The following is a 21,306-nucleotide window of genomic DNA, read 5'->3' on the forward strand; positions in this document are numbered from 1 at the left end:
CAGATGGTGACGTGAGGAGGAGAGGGACATTGCACTATATGGCAGTATACATTGACATCAGGACAGCAGAAAGCTTACACATCTTCCGGCGCAGACTAAAAACTCATCTCTTTCGACTCCACTTCGACTCAACAAAGCACTTATATACTAACAAAGGACTGGCTTATCTAAAGCTAGTTGAGTAGCACTTGAAATGTGTTGGCTCTATGAAACCTGATGTACTTATATGATTCTGTTTTCTTCAAGTTTGTATCTTCTTGGTCGAATGCACTTATTGTAAGTCGCTTTGGATAAAAGCGTCAGCTAAATGTAATATGAATGAAATGAAATCTCATCATATTCTTCTCCTTTTCCCCCTTCTTCATTTTGTCTCCTCCACTCTGTCACTGTCTCTATCTCCCGCTCTGTCTCTGCACCATTTTCTCCTTCTCACTCCTCCCTCTGTGCCTTTCACCCTGTCTTCTCTCCAGGAGGTGTTGGAGCTGGCCTTCTCTGTCCTCTATGAGTCGGACGAGTATTTGAACTTTATTGCTCCTGACAAGCATGAGGTGAGCCAACAGGAGCGGCCCTGCGGCAGCTGACAGTGTCTGACAGAAGGAACAAGTGTGATGGCACAGAGAGAAATGTGTATAAGTGCTGAAGTCAGATATATACTGGAAATTGTCCCTATAACGTACAGTATTAAAGTGGTTCATTCAACTCACAGTTTTAAAAAACAATGTATAATAAATATTCTTAACAATTTTCCATATTTTGAAATGTTAACCATGAATGGTAGATATGGATAATATCACTTTTCATTGTTTATGCAACTTATAACAAAGTATTAGATCCTGTACACAAAGGTCTAATGCTTTAAGGATTCATCATGATAATTCAAAGCATAACCTCAAAGCTTAACTCCAGAACATTTCTCTAAATAGGTTTTTAGGTATAGAAGTTTGTATTTAGGACACGAGTGAAGAACGTGTCCCTGCTCTATTCCTCCTGAGTCCCAGGGTGTTTCTCAATCGTGAGTAAAGCTGCTTCAGAGCCACTATTTCAAGCATACTACGTCATCGAGTGCCGCCGAAGTACTGTTCCAATCTCCAGCATACTTGGAAATCTACCGAGCCCGGCGTACTCCGTTTGGAGAAATATCAAGGCTGCACATGAGTAGACTCCGCGGTCTTAAAATCCCCACAATGCTTTGTGCACGGACCAATTTCCCCAAATCTGTGGCGGAAGATGTAAGGCGGGGCCTCTCATATGACGCACACCTGCACACTTGCTAGCGTGTTCCACACTTCGTTTTCCGAATGCCAGGAAGTATTCTTGACTCGCTTCTGAAGCAAGATGCTCGGCAGACATGTGCTACCAAGCAAGCGTACTCGCGATTGAGAAACACCCCCAGTGTACACAGACTGTCCTCCCATGGTGCTTAGCTTCTTTAATGCCTGCTGGTCTCTGTACCAGGAGGAGTCTGCACGCTGTCAACTAGCTCCGTTAAAAACACATCATGCCGAATTAAAGTTTGAAGATTTAGGAATGATTTAATTTTGTGTTTATGACTTGAGTTACTACCTGATTTAAATTGTTGTTTGGGTCTTTCCTTGTGTCTGCAGTACTGCGTGTGGACAGACGGTCTAAACGCCCTCCTGGGAAAGGAGATGACCAGCGATTACACCAAATCGGACATGGACACCCTGCTCTCCATGGAGATGAAACTCCGCCTCTTGGATCTAGAGAACATCCAGATTCCAGAGGCCCCGCCCCCCATTCCCAAAGAACCTAGCAACTATGACTTTGTTTACGACTGTAACTAGACGAGCGACCCCAAACTCACCCAGCACCTACTGTACTGTTCTCACTGGACCAATCCCCTTTTCTTATGAACTGGAACAAAAACAAATAAACCCACAAAATATAAAAAAATGAACTGTGATTCAATGAAAAAAGGATTTCTTGAGCTCTATTCCTCTTGCTTCTTGCTTGACCTTTCTAAGAGAGAAAATGGTGTACATTAAACGGCTCGCTGCCCTTGAGAGGACTCGGGTTTGATGCAGAGTCATCAAGTTGCCATGGAGAAGAGAAACCAGGAAGTATTTGTTTGGCCTGTCGTTGGTCGTCCTGCGTCTTTTCCCTCACTCTCCTCCCGTGATGTTTTCAGACATTCACTCCCCGTGGCGCCCGCTGTCATTTTTGCTTGAAGAGTGTTGTAGACAAATGCTTAGAAAATCAGCTTCCTTGTTGTCCTTGTTTACTTCTATCTTTTTCCTCAGGGCTTCTGTCAGGGGAGGGATGATGGTTGTGTAGTTCAGGAGCAGGGAGGGACAGGGTTTTGTGTTTTGTCGTCACCTTTCCTGCAGTATTTCCTGTCACATTATTACCTACAGTATTTGTGGCAGTTTGTCACAAGGCTGAAAGGAAGGCTGAAGTACATTTTAAGAGGAATACTTCATGAAAATAGTCTCTTATATCTGCTCCGCCTGTTAAACATATACTGAAGACTGTTAGAATAAGTGGATCCTCAAAATCAAGGCACTGTACTACAGTTAAAAGCCTTTCTTTGAAATAATGTTGATATTACTATCCCTTTGCTGCTTATTGCATATTGTACACAACTACACAGTGGCTTTGCCAAAACAACTTTAAAAGCACCACCATTGTGAAACACACACAAAGACACACTCGTCTCTCCCTCATTTGAGTCTCTCGTTGTAATGACTGCTGTACACGACATTCCTAAGCAATATTTGAGCTTTTCTTTTGTTTATCATTTGTAAGATGGTCATAATTTAGGGATTTTTAAATTGTGAAACTGCCTAGTAGTTGGTATAAAAAAAAAGTGTTTTGATCAAGGGAAGTTGCTTATGTGTTCAGGACTATATGGCCACAAATTGAAAGTTTATGTATTTTTTTTATTTAAAAACAGATCATGGTTGTTATCTCTCGTATGATTTATATATTTTCCCCTTTCTATTTAATACCTTCAGATGGTTTCTTTAGGATTTTTTCAAAGCCCCTCAAAACTGCTGTTTACATTAAAGATTTAAGAACTGTAACGTCGTTTTCCTTCTGTCCCTCTCTTCATTCATTAACCGCATGCATATCATGTGTTTTAAACCTACAGGTGAAAGGTTAGTCCTTGATTACGAACAGCCAATGTCACAACATTGTTTGCTTTTCACCGCTGAGTCATTTGTGCAGATTAATTCCTGAAAAAGTCTTGCATGTACAGGCTGTCACTTTAACAGTTGAGTGACAGATGGTGTATAGATACAGACTTCAATTATCCCAGAGGCAGTTTTGTTTTCACAGAAAAGCAATTGGAACATAATTAACTAAAAAAAACACCATTAGCATCTGCCCTCCTAATGGCATCTGCCCCCCTCCCCATGTATTCACAATGCAGACATGTTGTGCCATTCAACATCTGGATTGTCTTTGTTTGGCCTGGTTCAAGCAGCCCACCTTTAGGTACTGTTGTAAATCATTACAAATCCAGAACCAGAGTTGGATGTTAAAAAGCACCGACTACACTCCAATAACATTTACACAAAAACAGACTGCACTTAAATCGTTTTTTGTCAACTGGTAACTGAGGCCCACAGACAAAAGTGAATAGCATTTGAAGAAGAGGCGTTGGTGGCCTTATGTGTTTTAAAAAGACACTCACTGTTAAATGTCTTTCATATTTTCAGGCTTCAAGCTCAAACAGCTCAAGCTTATTCTCCTCTATATTAATCTCTCGATTAAGTGGGGCAGAAAATGCTATTTGAACAAGTAACATTAGGTCTGATCCTTAGAATCTGCTCAACATGTACATTGAAGGAAGAAGGATTTTAATGCCAATCTCAAATGATTCTTGGATCAATCATTGCAAAAGGTGTATTCTTACTTAAATATGTATGTGGAAAGAAATGTGTGAACCACAATTGATCTGAAGACCCAGAATGAGTAATGTTTTACTGCTTAATATTGAAGCTCGGCTTGTCTGCTTGTGTCCTTGGGTTTTGGTTCTTGGTTTTCCCATTACATGCCTGGCTGTGTCACAGGATATTTATTTCCCAGCACACAGGTTGTAACAGTCCCTCACTCGTCGGGGTGTGACACCATTTCCTGCTCCATGGCTCTATCTACCACCCAGCACTGGAACCTCCACTGAGCAACCATCTTCAGGGGATGATCGTTCCCTCACGAATGGATACCGACGCCCCTGCGCTCATTAGATATGTAAGTCAGCATCTGTCTAAAACTCTCTAGGGCAAAAAAGAAAATGCGCACCTTGTCTACCACCCACCCTTCTTTAACTCACCCTTTCTCCGGCTCACACACAGCATGCAGATATGTCAACAGTCACAGTAAAATGGCTCCTTTCCTTGGAGGGAAAGCTTTGGTTTGTTGTGGGATAAAGACAAGGAAGGGGAGTTCTGCTTAAGAGAGGTCAGACAAATGCAGAGTGGACAAATATTAATTTGGTTTTTGTTCATAAGATTTGATTGAGATTTTCAAAACGTATGGACCCAAAGTATCCCTTATGAACAACATGGAAATAGTATGTCCATGAAATGCACAGGAGTAAAATAGTAGTAAAAGTCTGTGCTGCAAATGCATGTAATTTCAAAACTCTCATGAACATATCATTACAGAGTAACGCCAGACACTTCCAGTAACGTGATAATCCCAGAAATGAAAATCCAAACGGAAAAATAACCATAACGTTTATGTAAAATCCTTTGACAGTGTCCAGTAAACAGAGGTTCACTGTAGGACTGCAAGGTGTTTCTATCATATTGTGCATTCACTGTAAACCTTGGATTTATCAGGATATTGATCGGAGATGTGTCTGCGAGAATCTTCTGGCTATTCAAATCCAAATGATTAGTTAAACTGAGTGTGTGTATGTATATGTGCATACTCTGAGCTGCTGGAGAAAACACTCTAGCAAAGCCTCAGTTCAGGACAAAGTTGCTATTTTTATGTACTTTTCATATCTAACCTCCGTGAGCTTCTCCTTGGCAGGTGTGTGTGTGTGTGTGTGTGTTTCAATGCACACTCGCCTGTGAAAGACAGGAGAGAGAAGGCCCTCGGTTGGCCTCATTACAAGTTCTCGGAGACTTCACGCAGAGTGTGTGACAGCAGCCTGAGGGCAGCAGCCAGCAGGAAGCAGCTCCTTTCTTCACCAGGACGCACTGATCAAATCAGATTAAGGCCTGTACTCATAATGTGGACACGCATTCTTCCAAAGCAGGCACTCAGTCAAGTTGGCAAGGCGTCCAGACTCATTAACCTTCTGCCCTCATTAGTTTTGTGTACACTCGATATTGTTACTTGGGTCAATAAGGCCAAACAGACAAACAAAAGAGACAATAGTTCTTTTTGAAGCTAACTGGGGCTGTGGATTATCCAGGGCATTGCTTCATTTTCTATTGCTGTAAGTGTGAGCTTCATATAACATGTAACTCACCTCCATATTGAGTTATTATGTGTCTGCAGTGCTGGTCTACACTATTGTGCATCAGGTCAGGAAGCTTGCAAACATTTAAAGATGTTATGCTGCCTCATCACTATAAAGGTGGAAAGTATTAAGGGTGAAACCAATACAAGCAAAGAAACTATACTTGCCATTTCCCGTCTTTTATTATCGACTGCCACACTTCAGCCGTTCCCTAAGGGTGTTATTGACAAAACGTCCTCTCACTGGAGTAAATCACAAACGTAATGGTGCCAAAATAGCAGCTAAAGGGGCAGAGAGAAAAACAAATGTGTGAGAGTTATTCTAAGTTTTTCTGCTTATCGTTTGTATTGACTTGTTTTCTCCGCTTGTTCCCGGTGAGTCTCTCATTACTGGAGACATTTGTCCAATGCGGGCCCATCAGAGACCACAGAGGACCTCTGCTACACCGATGATATTGATTCATGGAGGGACTGATCCATATCCATTGTACATTATTATTCACCTGACACACTCTTCAGTCACCGTGGAGCAGACCGAGCGATGCTGGGCATGTCACTTTAAATACTAGAGTCACCTCTGGGTGCTGAACTGAGCAGAGAATCATTGATTTATGTCTGTGTCGTTTTGTCTGGCTTCTTCTCACTGGGTTGAGATGTCTTGGGTCACAAATGTCTCAGCAACAATCAAAAATGTTTTGAGGCCAGTTCAGGAATTGGTTGTTGTGTTCCCAGGACACTGTCTATCAAACAATTACACATTACCTATCCAAAATTGTACATTTGTTCGTGAATATATGAAGGCACAATGAGTAGGGTTTGTAGGTTGTGTTTTGTAAACATTCAAAGTTATCCCTCCTCAGTTTAAGAGGGGTAACAATGCTCATCAGCAGGAGAAAGCCAACTCAAGATTGAATTTGCAACGTGAAATTGTCCACTTGAATATCAAATTCGGTAACTCAATTATTTTACCTGAGGAAAACCCTAGTTGATCATCTAGTTTCAGCGCTGTACTAATGCAAGTTAATGTACATGTCCTGAGCAGGCAGATGAGCAGTGGCTCCTCCAGCTGCAGCACCTGAGGCTCTGTGCCAGGATCAGCAGGGCGAGAAGATTGCTTCAAAGATCATCCCAGCAGAGTGGGAACATGTGATTCAGATAAACAGATACAACTCTAAAATTGATTTCCATGTCCTCCCCAACAGTTGCTTAATCTCATCAATCTCCGTAATGCATCTGAAAGTCTAATCTACGCTGGTGGTTGTGTGCTGATTGATTGAAGAGACTGTGGCAGTCAGTCAGCGTTTACAAGAGTTATACATGCACACCGGGACTAATGCCTTTCTAATGGGCGGAGAGTGGGGTACTTTGCCAAGATGCATTCACCCTGCATGAATGAAACACTGCTGTAAATTAGAGGAAAGCAAGTACATTTGTTTCACCAATTGCCAAACAGACACAACCTCTTCTCTTCTTTTTCTTGACTTTGGAAACAGTGTTTGAAAGGAAAATACTCATCTCAAGATCTCTTACTGTATGTATTATATCACTGGACATTTTAGGACTTCTCTTTTATGCTTAAAAGCTGCAGTTCAATGATTATTCTTGAAACCAAACTTCCTATTTGAAATCAAAATAGATATCAAAAACTATGCATATAGGGAAATACTTCCTCCAAAACTTGTCTTCTACTTAAGGGACCTCGAATATTAAAATAAAAATGGTGTCTGTCTTTCCAAAATGTACTTTGTTTGCACCTTCTGTCTTTTTCCTGCAGGAAACTCATGTCAAGAAGAATCAAAACCTAACGGAGCTAAAACGGTCCCAAAGTCACCTGTCATCTGTCTCACTCAACAACAAACACGTATACATTTAGTCAAGCCTCACTGCTGAATTGTCTTTTTTGAATGCCCTCTTCATATCAATAATCTACCTTCATCTCTCTTCTGTCTCTACTTCAGACACAATTGCACATGGAAATCTTTTGTTCTATTTTTGGTGGAAAGCAGTCTCAGCAATTGAACACGTCATACGCACATCTTTTCTTCTCCTGCATCGCTCAGGATCTAATTCTGGTGAAGGCCAACGGCTCTTGATGACGGGTACTTTCTTGTAAACTGGAGCCATTGAATCACATGGGATGGCTGCAAGACGATGAGGAGGAGGAGGTAATGAAGAGGAGACAACAAATGAGAGGAACTTTGCCTCGGGTGTCTGTTTTTGGACCGTGAGATTTGTTCCTCTAATTGCTCCTGAGTTTCCAGAGTCACCATATGTTCAGCGGTGTCGGGCTTTGGTAAAGAACACGTGGGGGGAATGAAAGATGGATGGTGTTGAATTGAAGACCACAGGGGTCGTCTGTTTGACACACCAATAAATCTTTTAGTTTTTCCCACCGCCAGGCACACCCGAGGCTGCACCAAATAAAAAACATGCCTGATAGGTAGAGGGACTGTCCTCCTCTGAGGGGAGGGGGCACAGTTTCCCCTAAAGCAGGGGTGTCCAAACTACGGCCCGGGCGCTAAATGCGGCCCGCGTGACATTTTGAATTGGCCCTCATCAAATTCAAAAAGTATAATGGAATACGGCCCACAAATGAAACTTGAGCTTTTCTTGTATTGTACTTATTAAATATATCTGTAAACATATATTACACAGTAGTATTCATGTGTTAATAAGCCCAATTTACAATAAATTCAGTCAATTACATTTGAAAATATGTTCTAACAAATCTAAGTCGATAAAAAAAAGCCCAATAACTTATATACATAACAAACTTGAAATATATCCTTCCTATTTCCTCTTATGATAATCAATCTGGGGCTCCTGTTGTAAGGGATGAGCTGCTAACAAAATAAATGAAACTCTATGGAGAGCTGGGATGTAGGCTGCTTATTTTTTCTTAAAGCAGATTCAAGTATCAAGCATAATTTACCTACTTTTGATGGATTTTGCTAACTAACTTAACTTATGAGGCAATATACCTCACCACTAGTGAGCGGCCCGGCCCTTCGAATATATTTTTCTGTATGTGGCCCTTGGTGAAAAAGGTTTGGACACCCCTGCCCTAAAGTAATCAGTAAGGAATCACATAATCAATGTCATTTTAGACTGTTCAAATCCAACTCAAGCTTTTTTTCTTCCTGTCAGCAGGCCCACCGCAGAGACCCACGAGACAGAAATGCTTCCTATCAAAGTCTCAGATGCCACTTTTATTTATTTTTCCTCTGCTTGTGTATTTTGAAAGAGTTTCCTGGAGTGACAGTGTTGCCCTCGTCTCATCACAGGTGTGTGAGGTGAAAGTGACAGATAGATCAATGAAGGAGGAGAGAGGAAAGTTTCCAATTGGGCCGTTGTTTTTTCATGCGGCATTGTGGGGGATTGACACAAGACTCAGCGAGCCAAACGCAGCCCTGTGCGTCTATATTTACCTCTGCAGAAGCTGCCAGTTCCAGTGTGGAGGATGACAGCAGGCAAAGCGCTTCAATAGGGAAATATTGTTAAGATGGCTTCTCTGCAACAGCCAGGGAACAGTCTGAAGACTAATGTTGCACTCTGTTTTCAGACAGTTTTCTGACTTACTATACTATGACTTTTTTACAACATACTATGACTTTTTTATGATATTTTTTACAACATACTATACTATGACTTTTTTTCTGACATTTTGTACGACATGCTATGCTATGACTTTTATTATGATATTTTAATGACATATTATGCTATGAAGTGTTTTCTGATATTTTTGACAACTAAAAAAAGATTTTGGACATTTTGTTTGACACTTTTTATGATATTTTTAACGACATACTATACTATGACTCCTTGATAAATATTTGTTACGACAACTACAGCCTGAGCAGCGGACTGAGTGAAAACACCTGTGTGGGTGTGCAGAAAGAAGAAATACATCCAGTGCTTTTAAGCAAAAAATTATGAATTGAATTCACAATCAGGGTTTAATTAAGTTATGTAGGCAAGAATTTTATAAATTCATTTTTTATACTAAAAATTACATAATTTATCATCTGGATTTATACATATGTACATTGTACAATTACATTGTAAGTAGATAAATATCTCTCTAAAATCAAGTCAGTAGGACATTACACAAACATTTAAGATGTCTTCATCCATCTGGAACTGTTAAACACTGATTGTTAGAATGTTTAAATATAAATTACATCACATTTTTCATTAACTAACACAAAAATAACGAATTAGGTTGATTGAGTTAGCATGTTTGATCAAGCTAAAGTCACACGTTGTCCAGGTTTGAATGTGACTGATTGTGCAGACTGTCCTTCTCCTACACCCCCAAAGGCTTCATACCTATAGAGAAGAAGAAGAAATTCATTAAAACTGTGTATTTATGAAAGGTTTACTATGTTTAAAACAGGTACTATAAAATACCAGAGACCAGATTTGATAGACTGATCCAACACTAGAAAGGATTTACAATATCTGTCTTGTTTTTTGTTCCACCTTTTAATAAGATATTTATGGTTTACTTGGCACGCGAGTCAGCAGCTTTATATAGTTAGTCATGTCATTTCTCTGCTCAGCTATAATTCTAGTGAACTCACAAAATGCAAAACAAAGTAATTTGACATGATAAAAATGCTGAATATCATTAGAGAGACTATAATAATGATTCATATTACTCTATTGCTGCCATTTGGCAACACCAATTGTTCAAAAGCTTTTCATTTCCTCCTGTAGTGGAGACTATAAATTGCTCATTACATGCTTGATAAATTCAACAGGCAATTGAACCATTAAAAGCTAACTTTCTTTTCAGAATAAACGGACAGCTGTGATACGATTTCTTTACTTCCTGCAGTGCAAACAGTTTGTGTTACCGGGGTATCATATATCAATATTAGCGTAATTTATATTGCTGTTAGTGTTGCAGTGCAGTTCTATTTGGTGTCTTCTTACTCACAGTTTAGTGTATCTGTTCCAGTCGACCGTGCTGAGCGACGCCGCGGTCGCAGTCAGGGCGGAGGTCAGATGGAGCCGACATAGCAGCAGGCCGGGCCGGCTGGAGGCTGACGGCCCCCGAACACTGTCCTCCTGCACAGAGAGAACAAGAGGTATCATTCACACAGGGGTTTTAATAAGGAATCTGGAAAAATTAGTTTGTACAATGGCAATGAGTTAATCAGCATAAACTAGTTTTAATAAATACACATTCAAATATAATGTAATTGAGTCTGCATTATTAAACAGATAATGATGGATGAAAATGAAAAAAGGTCATAGAAATGTCAGGAAAGTGTGCAATAGAAATTCAGACTAGAGTATACCATTACAAAAAATCATAAAAAAGTAATAGTTTATATTATGCCAAAATAAATCTTTAGAGAATGGTTTAAACAAAGATTTTAAAGAAATAGTGCGCCATAAAAAGTATTTAAAAAGTCTTGCTAGAGTAACCCATTAAAATGAGACAATTTTTTACAAAATGTCAGTGTAGTACAGTCTGTCATGAAAGTGTTAACAGAAAAGTAATAGTATAGTATGCCAAAAAGGTTATTAAAGTCAGTTGAGACTTTAATGCTTTTATTGTCACTGAATCGATTTATTTACACAAGACCCAGCGGACACCTTGTCCAGTGGACAACGTCCAAAAAACAACAGCATTTGGATATTTTTGTTTTCTATTGTGGTCACTTACGTTAGCGCTCCTGTAGTTGTTCTTGATGTTCTGAACGTCTTGCTGCAGGCGCTCTAACTGCTCGGGGCCGAGCTCTTCGTACCCGCTCTGCAGGGAGGACATGAAGGCGGGGGGGAGGGGGCCGCCCGGGTCCCGACATGATGCCCGGGTTGAGTTTGGTCCAGAGACGCACTGGGAGTTCTGTGGAGGGAGGCAGGAGAGAAAAAAAGCTTGTTGAATATTAGTACAAGATCATAAATGTAAAATGACAAGTGGTGGTTCTACAGTAGGTGGAGATATGTGTAGTTTATCTAACTGCTGAATAAAAAGATAATCAACATATTTCCCAAAAACTATTTTAAACAAGTTTGCCAAAGGACATGGCATCTTAGCTTGGTCTGCTAAATGGGTCCCACTATAAAACCCACATTAAATAATGTGTATATTTGTGTAATCATATTGTATGTGTATGTTTTGATTGTTGTTGAGCAATGTGCCGGTTAACTCTCTAATGCCTAAATGATGATTAAAAAAGAAAGGTCTCACCAGTTCTAAAATGGGTGAATTCCCGACATCTGACTCGTAGGAGCTCCCAAAGTAAATTCTCCAAACGTTTCCACGATGTTCTTCAGCTCGAAGCTCACTGGGCTCCAGCAGGACCATGGACTGGTCCAGGCCCGGGTCCCCCTCCCCCACCGAGTCATCTGAGCCGCTGCTGTTGTTCGGGAACATCATGGAGGACAGGCTCATGTCGCTGTCGGAGCCACAGGTCAGATCCTGATCCCCCAGAAGGGAGGGACAACGTTTAGATACAAAAGTGTGCAAGTACAGTAACGTACCTTCACTGTGTTATTGTTATTAAGGATCACTTAGATGTCGGCTCATTCTGCTTCTGCTAGCACTTGGGTTTTAACACATCCAATCATATCGTTGTCGACATGAATTGGGATTTGAATTGTGTTTTGAACTGATGTTTTAATAACAAGAAGAGTTGCTCACACAAGCTAAGATGCATACAAAACTCATTTAACGAGCCATAAGGGACAAAGAACCTGAGCTTGGCTGCTTCGACGTTAACCGTAAATAGTAAAAAAGAAAATGGACTGGCCAGAAGTTCCCTGCCTTCCTGCTCTGTAAGCCCAAACACAACCCCAAGAGGAGCTCCTCAGTGACTTGTGTTGAGGTAGACCTACATGCGGTGTGCTGGAGCCCATGCTGCTGTGGACGGCCTCCAGCTGGGCGTTGTAGAGCAGGGCCTTCAGGTCGGCCCCGGTGAACTGCTCCGTGGCTGCGGCCAGCTGATCCAGGTCCACGTCAGCAGCCAGAGCCATGCCGGAGCTCAGAGCCCTCAGGATCTCCACACGATCCTCCTGGAAATACAACCGTTGATTTACTACCATGAACGTAATCACTGAACATTGGTTGTGTTTGATTTAAAGAATTCTGCAGACAAATATATCTTAATAAGAGTATAAAGTGTGGTGTTATCGAAAGTGCTATAAAATGATGATTAGGAGTGGTGGATTTTAAAGCGACAGACCAGGTCAGGAGGCGGGCAGTAGAGGGACTTGTCGAGTCGTCCAGGTCTCAGCAGAGCCGGGTCGATCAGGTCTGGACGGCTGGTGGCTGCAAGCACGTAAACACCTGCAAATAAAAACATGAAGAGTTCTTATTTATTGTGGAAAACACTTTTACACTTCATGTTCTTCCTTCCCTTTATTTGATTTCTGTCGTTTTAAAAAATGTTTCCATACAAGGACTTTTCCACAATGTTAGACGACACTAAGCTTTCACATAGAACAATAGTGTAACAAATCATGTCATCAAAACAGACAAAGAGGCAATATAAGTCAATCAAATAGCCTATTTTTAAATGTAATGTTACTAAGACCCAGTGTCCATCACCTCCATAGTCTTATTTAATAAAAGCTGAGGCTGCTTGTTCCTCTGACATTAAATACATTAAATGAATAATCTATACTAAAGGAAATTGGTTTATATAGTCTCCAATTCATCATAATAATGGCATATTATTTTCTTGCCAAGTGTAGAAAGTCAGGACAGACACTACTCTCATGTCTGTTTGATAAATATGAAGCTGGAGCCAGGAGACGGTTAGCTTAGCGTAGCACAAAGACTAGAAACAGGATAGCCTGGCTCTGTCTGGAGGCAACACAATCTGCCTATCAGCTACTTAAAAGCTCAATAACTACTTGTGGACCGGGATGATAGGTATTGATCTTCCCCTCTTACTCTCAACAAGACGGCAAATAAGCAAAAAAAAAACTCAAGCCTGCATTACTGATTAGTAAAAGATGACAATAGAATATGTGGGCAAACCTTAGCTCTGTAGAGTGCATTCTCTACACCAGAGCTCATGCAACACTATGCAGTATACTGTCATGGTGTTTCTATGACCTACCCTGCAGCCCCTCCACCCCGTCCAGCTGGGTGAGGAGCTGGTTCACCACCCGGTCCGTTACTCCTGTGCTGTCGTGGCCCCTCCTGGGGGCCAGAGAGTCAAACTCATCGAAGAACAGAATGCACGGCTTGGCAGCTTGAGCCCTGGATCAAACAGAGGGATCTCCGTTAATTACTGTTACTGGAGATTACAATTACCATTCATATTTAATGCTATTCATTCAAACTGGCAACTATAAAGGTCTACTGCAGGAATAGAGAGACGGTGTGTAAAGGTTGACTAACCTCTGGAAGACATCGCGGACTCCCTGCTCACTCGCTCCAATGTACTTACTCAGAAGCTCAGGGCCCTGGAGAGAGAGAATTATTCTGCATCACTGAAGATATAGTTTGCTCTGGTTAAGAGAGACAGTCAGGATGGATGTGAGATTTTATGGATGTGAGATTTTATGGATGTGAGATTCTGAAGTGTTTTATTTTTTATTATCATATATATTTCGGGTTCCATAGCAGTCTGCTTTGTTTCACTTGCTTTGCTGATTGTTGTGTGTTATTTGGTGGATTGTTGCCATGTAAATAACAAAAACCAATACATATACATAATTATATTTTATTTTTTATCATTTCTACTTTCATAGCCAAATCCCAGTTTACCTTGATGCTGATGAAGTTCATGCCACTGTCTTTGGCCACGGCCCTGGCCAGCAGCGTCTTCCCTGTACCCGGAGCTCCATACAGTAATATTCCTGAGCGATGGCGGATGGGGAGATTGGAGAACAGGACTGGATACTGCAAGACACCAAAGAACCACAATAAAATATTACAAGAATTACACCTGATGATTGAATTGATGTTCATCTGTTCAAAGAAATATGCTTACACCCAGCATATTTTCATTTAAAGAAAGATAATGGAAACTTAAGACACTGGATGATGGCTATTTTTACTTGAAGTTAAATCCCTACTGTATTATTAAGCTAATTTCATTTTAATCAGCAGGAAGCTTAATTTGGTCAATGTAGTGCTCTGAATAACACTACACAAAACTGTCTATATAAAACGTTGAGGTATCTACTGTATGAAGTGCACTTTCTTCTCAAAAGACAGTAAGTCTACAGTGGGTACATATTACTATTCCTGCCCCTGCCCTGAAGGCATCACTTTCAGGACCTGCTCTTGGGTCGGTTTGGGGGGGGGAAATAGAGAGATTGAAGACTATGAAAGTTGCAAGAAACAATTCAATGATAAAAGCTGATCAAATCAAACCGCCAGTCACCAAAAAAACCTAGTGTGTTTTCTAATAACTGTACTATTGGGGGGAAAACAAAAATCAAATCATAAAATCTTTGTTTTGTTGGAACTCGAAAACTTTTCTCCTTTATCACCGCTTTCTATCATACATCTTATAAACAAGGTTTACACATTTATTGGTCTGGATGAAACAGCATCATACATTATTTTGAAGGTAAATGGAATAAGATTTGGAAGAGAGTTAAGAATAAGTGATTAAATTCCTCGTGATTTGACTTTAATTAAAATAATATCTGTTTAAACAAAATCAATTGGTTTGCATTTATCATCTTAACTGCTATTACTCCCACTTGTGTCGTGACTTTTAATATCTTATATTGACAACGATCAATGGCAATTATGGTGCTGAAATGACAATTGTTGGTAAATGCATTGTCATCAAATCCACTATTATTATTTATTTCTATTACTACACACAGTGGTGCATCCATCTGACTGAAAACCCTCCTGGTTATGATACGTCACACGGACACTAACCTTAGCCGGGAGCATTATGGTGTCCATCAGCTGCTGTCGCACCTCCCTCAGCCCCCCCACCCTCTCCAGTCCCACTCCACTCGGGGTGTGGAGGTCTGCCCCCCACAGCGAGGGAGGAGTGAACCCCTTCAGAGCCTGCACAAAGTCCCTCCACAACAAACACACGCCTGAGAGATACAGAGCACAAACAAATAGTGTCAAGGTGGAACGATAAACTAGCATTAGCATGATTACAGATATGAGGAGGCAAACTTAAAGAACACATGGAAATCATCCTTACATCAATAACATGGGAAACATTTTGAATTCTATAATATTTGGTACCCTGGTCACTGTGTCCTCTTTGTACAGTGTTGGCATGGACAGCCCGCTGCAACAGTAGCTCAAGGTCTTGGGGTGTGTATCCCTCCGTCTCCTTGGCAACAGCTGCCAGGTCTAGAGTCTGTAAGGTCTCCTCAGACAGGCAGCTTTTTCCGAGTATCAGATGGCGCAGGATTTCCTCTCTTTGAGCCTACGAAACATTAGCAAACAGGTTGATGTTGGTTTTTACCTTCAGCAATGTTTGAATTCCTGTGTGTGTGTTTCAGGCAGCAGTTGTTAAGCAAATATGTCAAAGCTTGAATACATTAAGTGAACTTTACTGAATTTACTCTGAATTGCATTTCATTTACACCCTTAATCTCCTTTGTAATGCGTCTGTGATTATTATATCTTACCTGTTTATACGTTTTGTTTTTATGGCATTTGCTTGTTGTTATTAATTGTTTAGCTTGGTATGTTTCTGTGTATGACATGAACTCTCTCCACTTCTAGATGTGTTAATAATACATATTTTAAATTCTTGCCGTTTAGTGTCTGGAGTCTGGACCCCTATTCAAAAGCTTTGGATTGCTTATTGTGGTGTCAGATTTCACACATCTGAATGATGTGATTAAATGATTATAGTAGTATTTTTAAACTGTTTGTGGATACATTAATTGAATTGAATTGGATTGTGTGTTGACCTGGTCCGGTGGCTGGATGTGTGCGAAGCCCTGGATGAAGTGGGACCCCTGCACCTCGGTGATGGAGGGGTGGAGAGAATGCTCACTCTGGCTGGTGATGATCAGACACACCAGGCTGGAGTGAAGCAGCACCTCGTCCACCACATCCTGCAGACCTGCAGACACACACAGACAACAGGAGACGGCATCAAGGCCTGTGATGAGCATCAATCCTTCCTGTGAACTAGGGCTGTCATGATTTTAGATGACAAATGACAAAACCTAAATATATATTTGTTGGTTTACTCTGTGCTATGTGCTGTTGCAGCAGCGCCTCAGGACCGTGCTCATGCTCTGGAGATGTTGGCGCCCCAGTCACGTGGTCCAGGTCGTCAAGAAGAACGACTGAAGGCTGCCTCCACTCCGCCTGCTCAAAAATATCCTGCAGCATCTGTCTTACTGTTTCTGACCTTTTGCCTGAAAAGGAAATAAAGGAAATATCCATTAAACTATATTACTTGTATTTAATACAAATACCTGTATGGAGTTTGTTTTACCTTGTAGTTTCTTGCAGTCCACCAGCTCCACATGTGCATCCAGTTCTTCTCTAGCTCTTCTACAGAGGGCTCGGGAAAGAGTGCTTTTTCCACTTCCCTGTGAGGTTACATTTGAACACAGTGTACGTCAGGCAGTATACATACACATATTATAAAAGATCAAAGAAAAATCACTACTGTGCTGTATGTCTGACAAGTTTTAACTGCAGAATTAGCACTCTTCATCAGTTCTTCAAAATAATTGTAGGTATTTAAATGTACTCCTAATATCTTTGCTGTGAGCTGTATTATGGTTATGTAAAGAGCTACCTTAGCACCAGTGATGAGAAGAGCTCCTCCCTGGAGACCCTGCCCAGTGCTACCAAGCTCTCTTGAGAGGAGACTACCCAGAAGGCTGTGGGAGATGAAGTCAAATCCAGTCGTACTGAGCTCATGGATCCCACTGGGGTTAGATGAAGAGAGAGAAGTGAGAGATGGAGAGAGAAATGGATGCTTCAAGAGATCCTTGTTTTAATCCCACACAGACTCACAAATATATACAGACTTACCCAAGACTACTGAGAGAGGGAAGCTCTGGATTGGGTGATTCGGCTACAGATTTCACAGCTGGCCATGTCACTCTGTCTACCTGTAGGCGACACATCATTTGACCATTTTGAAACGATAGAAGCATCAAATCATAGAACGAATTCAAAGAACAAACTGCCTACAGCAATCTGTTTTAATGATAGCATATTAATGTGCAATTTACATGATCTGTGTGCTTGTACCTGAATGTTGTCCTTCTTGACAACAGGGGTTGCGAGTAAGAACAGCTGGTCTGGAGGGTCACTGCCTGGTTCTGGTTTCAGTACAGTTAAAGCAAACTCTAACTTAGCTATAAAAAAAGAAAAGAAGATGGGAGATCAATTATGTTTGATTGCAGTTTAAAGTGCTGCCATTTAATGTGATTTCTAGTATCTTAGATTAGTATCTGTATCAAGTGCCGTCTGTGTATTTGTACAATAACTTAAAAGAAGGAGTGCATTCGAATTACCATCGGTTCCATGTAGGAGGATGGTGCCAGACCGAGCAGTCAGACAGGCTAAAGGCTCATGACTCTGAGTGTGCAGCCAACCAAGGAAAGCTGTCTTGATCTCCTCATCGTCTTCCTCAGGCTGAGAAGTACATTTCAAAGATCACATGGACATAGCGAAAGAGAGAGATTTAATCAAACGCCTAGTTGACAATGTACTAATTTTTGAGGAGTTATAAATTAATGATACATGAAAACTTAACACCACACTGTGACCATATTGGCTCTTCAAGCACTCACCAGGGGTATTAAAGGCTGTAAGCGAATAGAGGAGGCCACTTTGATAGCTGATTTCACCGGTTTCATTCTCACTGTTGAATGTGGGATGATATTCAACCTGACGGCAAGGGGCTGAGGGATCTGACAATCACAATTATTGTTAGAGACATGACAGCATATAAAGAAGAAGATGGCTGAGCTACAGTACAGTAAAAGTAACATAGTTAACCCTAAATTAGATGAACAGCGTACTCACCCATACTCTTCCACTATGGATCTCTCCCTGACTGTGACTGTTTTCCTTGCTTGTTTGCTTCTCAGTATCATGGCAGACCACCCTGACCACTATGGCTTCTTCTTCTTCATTCAATTCCTTTCCTTCTGTCACTTTAGTAACTCCTGCGTTCTTCTTTTTCTCCATGGCCTGCTTGGCTCTGTCCCTTGATTCTTTAGGGGAGAGAACTTTTGAGAGCAGGCCATAAGTCACTGACGACTGACCTCCAGTTGGCACAGCATTTGACCCGTGGCTCCGAGGAAATAAATGAACAACGGCTGTTGCAACCTGGCTTATAGTGCAAAGAGAGTCGGGCGGTACACCACACACTCTGCAGATGGAGTCGGGAAAGAGGGCAGGCACATCAGGTACAGGTGGCAGCTCCTTAACTGGGTCGTAAGTTCCCTTAATCATGAAGCGTAGCAGGCTCTTCAGGTCAGCTATGCCGCCCCACTGGTGGCTTTGAGGGACAGGGGAGGTATTTTCTAATGATGGTCCAGAAGGGGAGGAATGATCCATATTTTGCTGTCCGGGAAAATGCTGCTTCTCGTCCTGTCTCATTGGAGAGCCATTGAGGTTGCCAATCCCAGCGCGGATTTTAGGAGAGACAATTAGTTCTGTGAACTGCTCCAAGCGACCATATGGCACAGATGGCGAAAGCGATGCTGCAAAGAGTTAAGAACAGAACATACTGTGTTTATGAATACTGTCCTCACAGAACATTCACATTTGCCTTCACAAATATGGTTTTCAATCAAAGCGCTTCTCTGGTTTTTTTCTCCCCATGAATTGCTCAGATTGGCAGAAGACAAAAAGCCGATTCAAATACTATTTTCTACCAACAAAGGATAATTATTGGATTAACTCTGACCTATTTTGATGTAGATGGCTGTGTGGCTGTCCACCCACACAGGAAACACGGCATCTCGGAAAACAACTCTGATCTGATCCAACAGATGCTGCTCCAGCGCTGCACTGTGGAGCTCCTGGGGGTGTCAATCACAGCAAACAGAGAATAAAACAGTTTGATGTGAATTTGGGTCACAAGTACATCCCTTGTGTATTCGTTTGTAGTGGGAAGATTGTCAGAAGATACATTTGCATTGTATTTTTCACCAAGAATTGGGTAACTAATGTTATTAATTAAACTCACTCACCAAGATCTCCCAGTCATCAAATGACAGAGGCTCCACAAACACTTGATGCACAGATGAAACCTGGTGACATGGTCTCAGGAAGCCCTGAGAGAAACCACACAACAGTCGGTCAATACAAACACATACTCAGCCATACAGCAACTGACACTTCCTTTAAACTGTCAAAAGGCTGCCAGCATGTGTCATGTAAATCATAGAATATTCGGTGTGAAACAGAGCACAGAACAAATAGCATTTTGTGGAGCTGTACCTGCTCTCCATCCTTCAGGCCAAGTTTTTCTCCCAGTTGTCGACACAGCTCCACTTTATGGCTGTCCAGGCTGGAGGAGGATCTGTTTTGAGTCCAGCTGAGAAATACTGGGGATCCATGGCCCCAGGACAACTCCAAAGCCTGGTTCTGAACACAAACGCAAAGAGTTGATTGGAAATGTTTAATTGCATGGAACACTACATTGGAATAATGGCAATGCACATCATTTCTGCAGCATAATCGTCATTATTTTCCTTTTTTGTTTATTTAAGACATTTTCCAGCCTCAAGGATGGAGCTTTCTCAAGTTATATTCCTAACTGAAGAAGAGGAGGGTCAAACCAATTATTCTCAACATCAACCTCACCTTGAATCACACAGAAAAATTTGAAATATGTTATTTTTCATGGGGATTTATAATGTTGCAAATTGGCCACAGTGAAACAGGATGTAGACAAATGCACTGGCAGTCTCCGGTTTCATTTAAAATATTAAGTTTTGTCCCCACCAAGTGAGACTTAAAGGGAACTACTACTAAAATGGTAAAACCAACATGGAATAGTGACGAATACTTTAAAATACATAAAGACAATGTTTCATGTATGCTTACTGATGTTTGTTATGAGTTTGGATGCATTGTCATTAAACCTAATGAGAAACCACATGGATTCAATGTCTCATCGCTTCTGCTGACATTCAACTCTTTCTTCTTCGTTCCTTATGTTGAAGGATACATTACATTACATTACATTACATTACATTACATTACATTACATTACATTACATTACATTACATGTTAGGTGCTTTTATCCAAAGCGACTTACATATAGATAACTTTATAGCCAACCCTAGGTAAGTCTCTCAGGAATTGTTTTTGCAGAGGATGCCATGTTTTACAATAAACCCTTGTGCTAGTGAGCAAGTTGACATGATGGGGCTGGCCTTGAGTCATTTGTTAATGTAAACATTTGGATGCAACTTTGACAGCAAAACAAATCATATATAATGATCAGGAAGAAAACCAACATACTTCTACAAACACATGAAACCCTATTTTTAAAAACAGACATATATTTCTTGCTTTAAAAATGTGTCACAAATCTAAACTTCCATAATGATTATTATAGTTGACACTGACAGTGGGATAGCTGGCTAAGCTAACTTACCTCGTTCAAGGAAAGATGCGATATTAACTTCGAAGAGATATGAAGAAAGCAGTTTTTTGTGTTGCTAAATACAACAGTTACGGGTTGAATGCCCTGACTAGTAAACATTATTTTCACATAGCCTGACTAACGTTAGCTCTGCAAATCCACTTTGCTAGCGTTAAGCGTTAAATAAACAAACTCACAGCCGATCGATGTGCTCTGTGTGTTCCGAAACTAGACCAAAGCAGTTGAAATCAATCTGAATCACGTTTCAAAATAAGATATTACACATGGAAACGCAATCGATGCATGCGTATTCGAAAAGCAATGAACTCTTAT

At 40.9% G+C, this 21,306-nt stretch overlaps 2 protein-coding genes across 4 annotated transcripts in view; one reads left to right on the plus strand and one right to left on the minus strand.

Annotated features, from left to right (window-relative positions):
- The window catches only part of elmo1 (engulfment and cell motility 1 (ced-12 homolog, C. elegans)), a 93,047-nt gene extending 89,998 nt beyond the window's left edge, over window positions 1–3,049 (plus strand). For 2 of the 3 annotated variants that reach the window (XM_034124474.1, XM_034124473.1), the window contains exons 21-22: window positions 471–548; window positions 1,605–3,049. In XM_034124474.1, the coding sequence (XP_033980365.1) occupies window positions 471–548; window positions 1,605–1,805 (279 nt within the window). In that variant the 3' untranslated portion in view covers window positions 1,806–3,049. The remainder of the gene's footprint in view (window positions 1–470; window positions 549–1,604) is intronic. The other variant, XM_034124475.1, reaches the window with a different exon arrangement.
- A 6,327-nt stretch (window positions 3,050–9,376) lies between these two features.
- pex1 (peroxisomal biogenesis factor 1) lies at window positions 9,377–21,176 on the minus strand. Its single transcript, XM_034124624.1, has 24 exons — window positions 20,986–21,176; window positions 19,820–19,966; window positions 19,570–19,653; window positions 19,284–19,398; window positions 18,395–19,077; window positions 18,160–18,279; window positions 17,881–18,001; window positions 17,615–17,721; window positions 17,393–17,472; window positions 17,154–17,286; window positions 16,845–16,941; window positions 16,594–16,764; window positions 16,309–16,463; window positions 15,629–15,815; window positions 15,305–15,471; window positions 14,171–14,305; window positions 13,802–13,866; window positions 13,518–13,660; window positions 12,636–12,739; window positions 12,289–12,465; window positions 11,642–11,872; window positions 11,117–11,296; window positions 10,382–10,512; window positions 9,377–9,768 (listed from the first exon to the last, which is right to left on the minus strand). Exons 1-24 carry the CDS (start codon window positions 21,091–21,093, stop codon window positions 9,684–9,686), a joined length of 3,726 nt encoding a protein of 1,241 aa, XP_033980515.1. The 5' UTR covers window positions 21,094–21,176; the 3' UTR covers window positions 9,377–9,683.
- Window positions 21,177–21,306: the final 130 nt, after the last annotated feature.

This window comes from Trematomus bernacchii, unplaced genomic scaffold (genome assembly GCF_902827165.1).
Source record: "Trematomus bernacchii unplaced genomic scaffold, fTreBer1.1, whole genome shotgun sequence".
Classification (NCBI taxonomy): domain Eukaryota; kingdom Metazoa; phylum Chordata; class Actinopteri; order Perciformes; family Nototheniidae; genus Trematomus; species Trematomus bernacchii.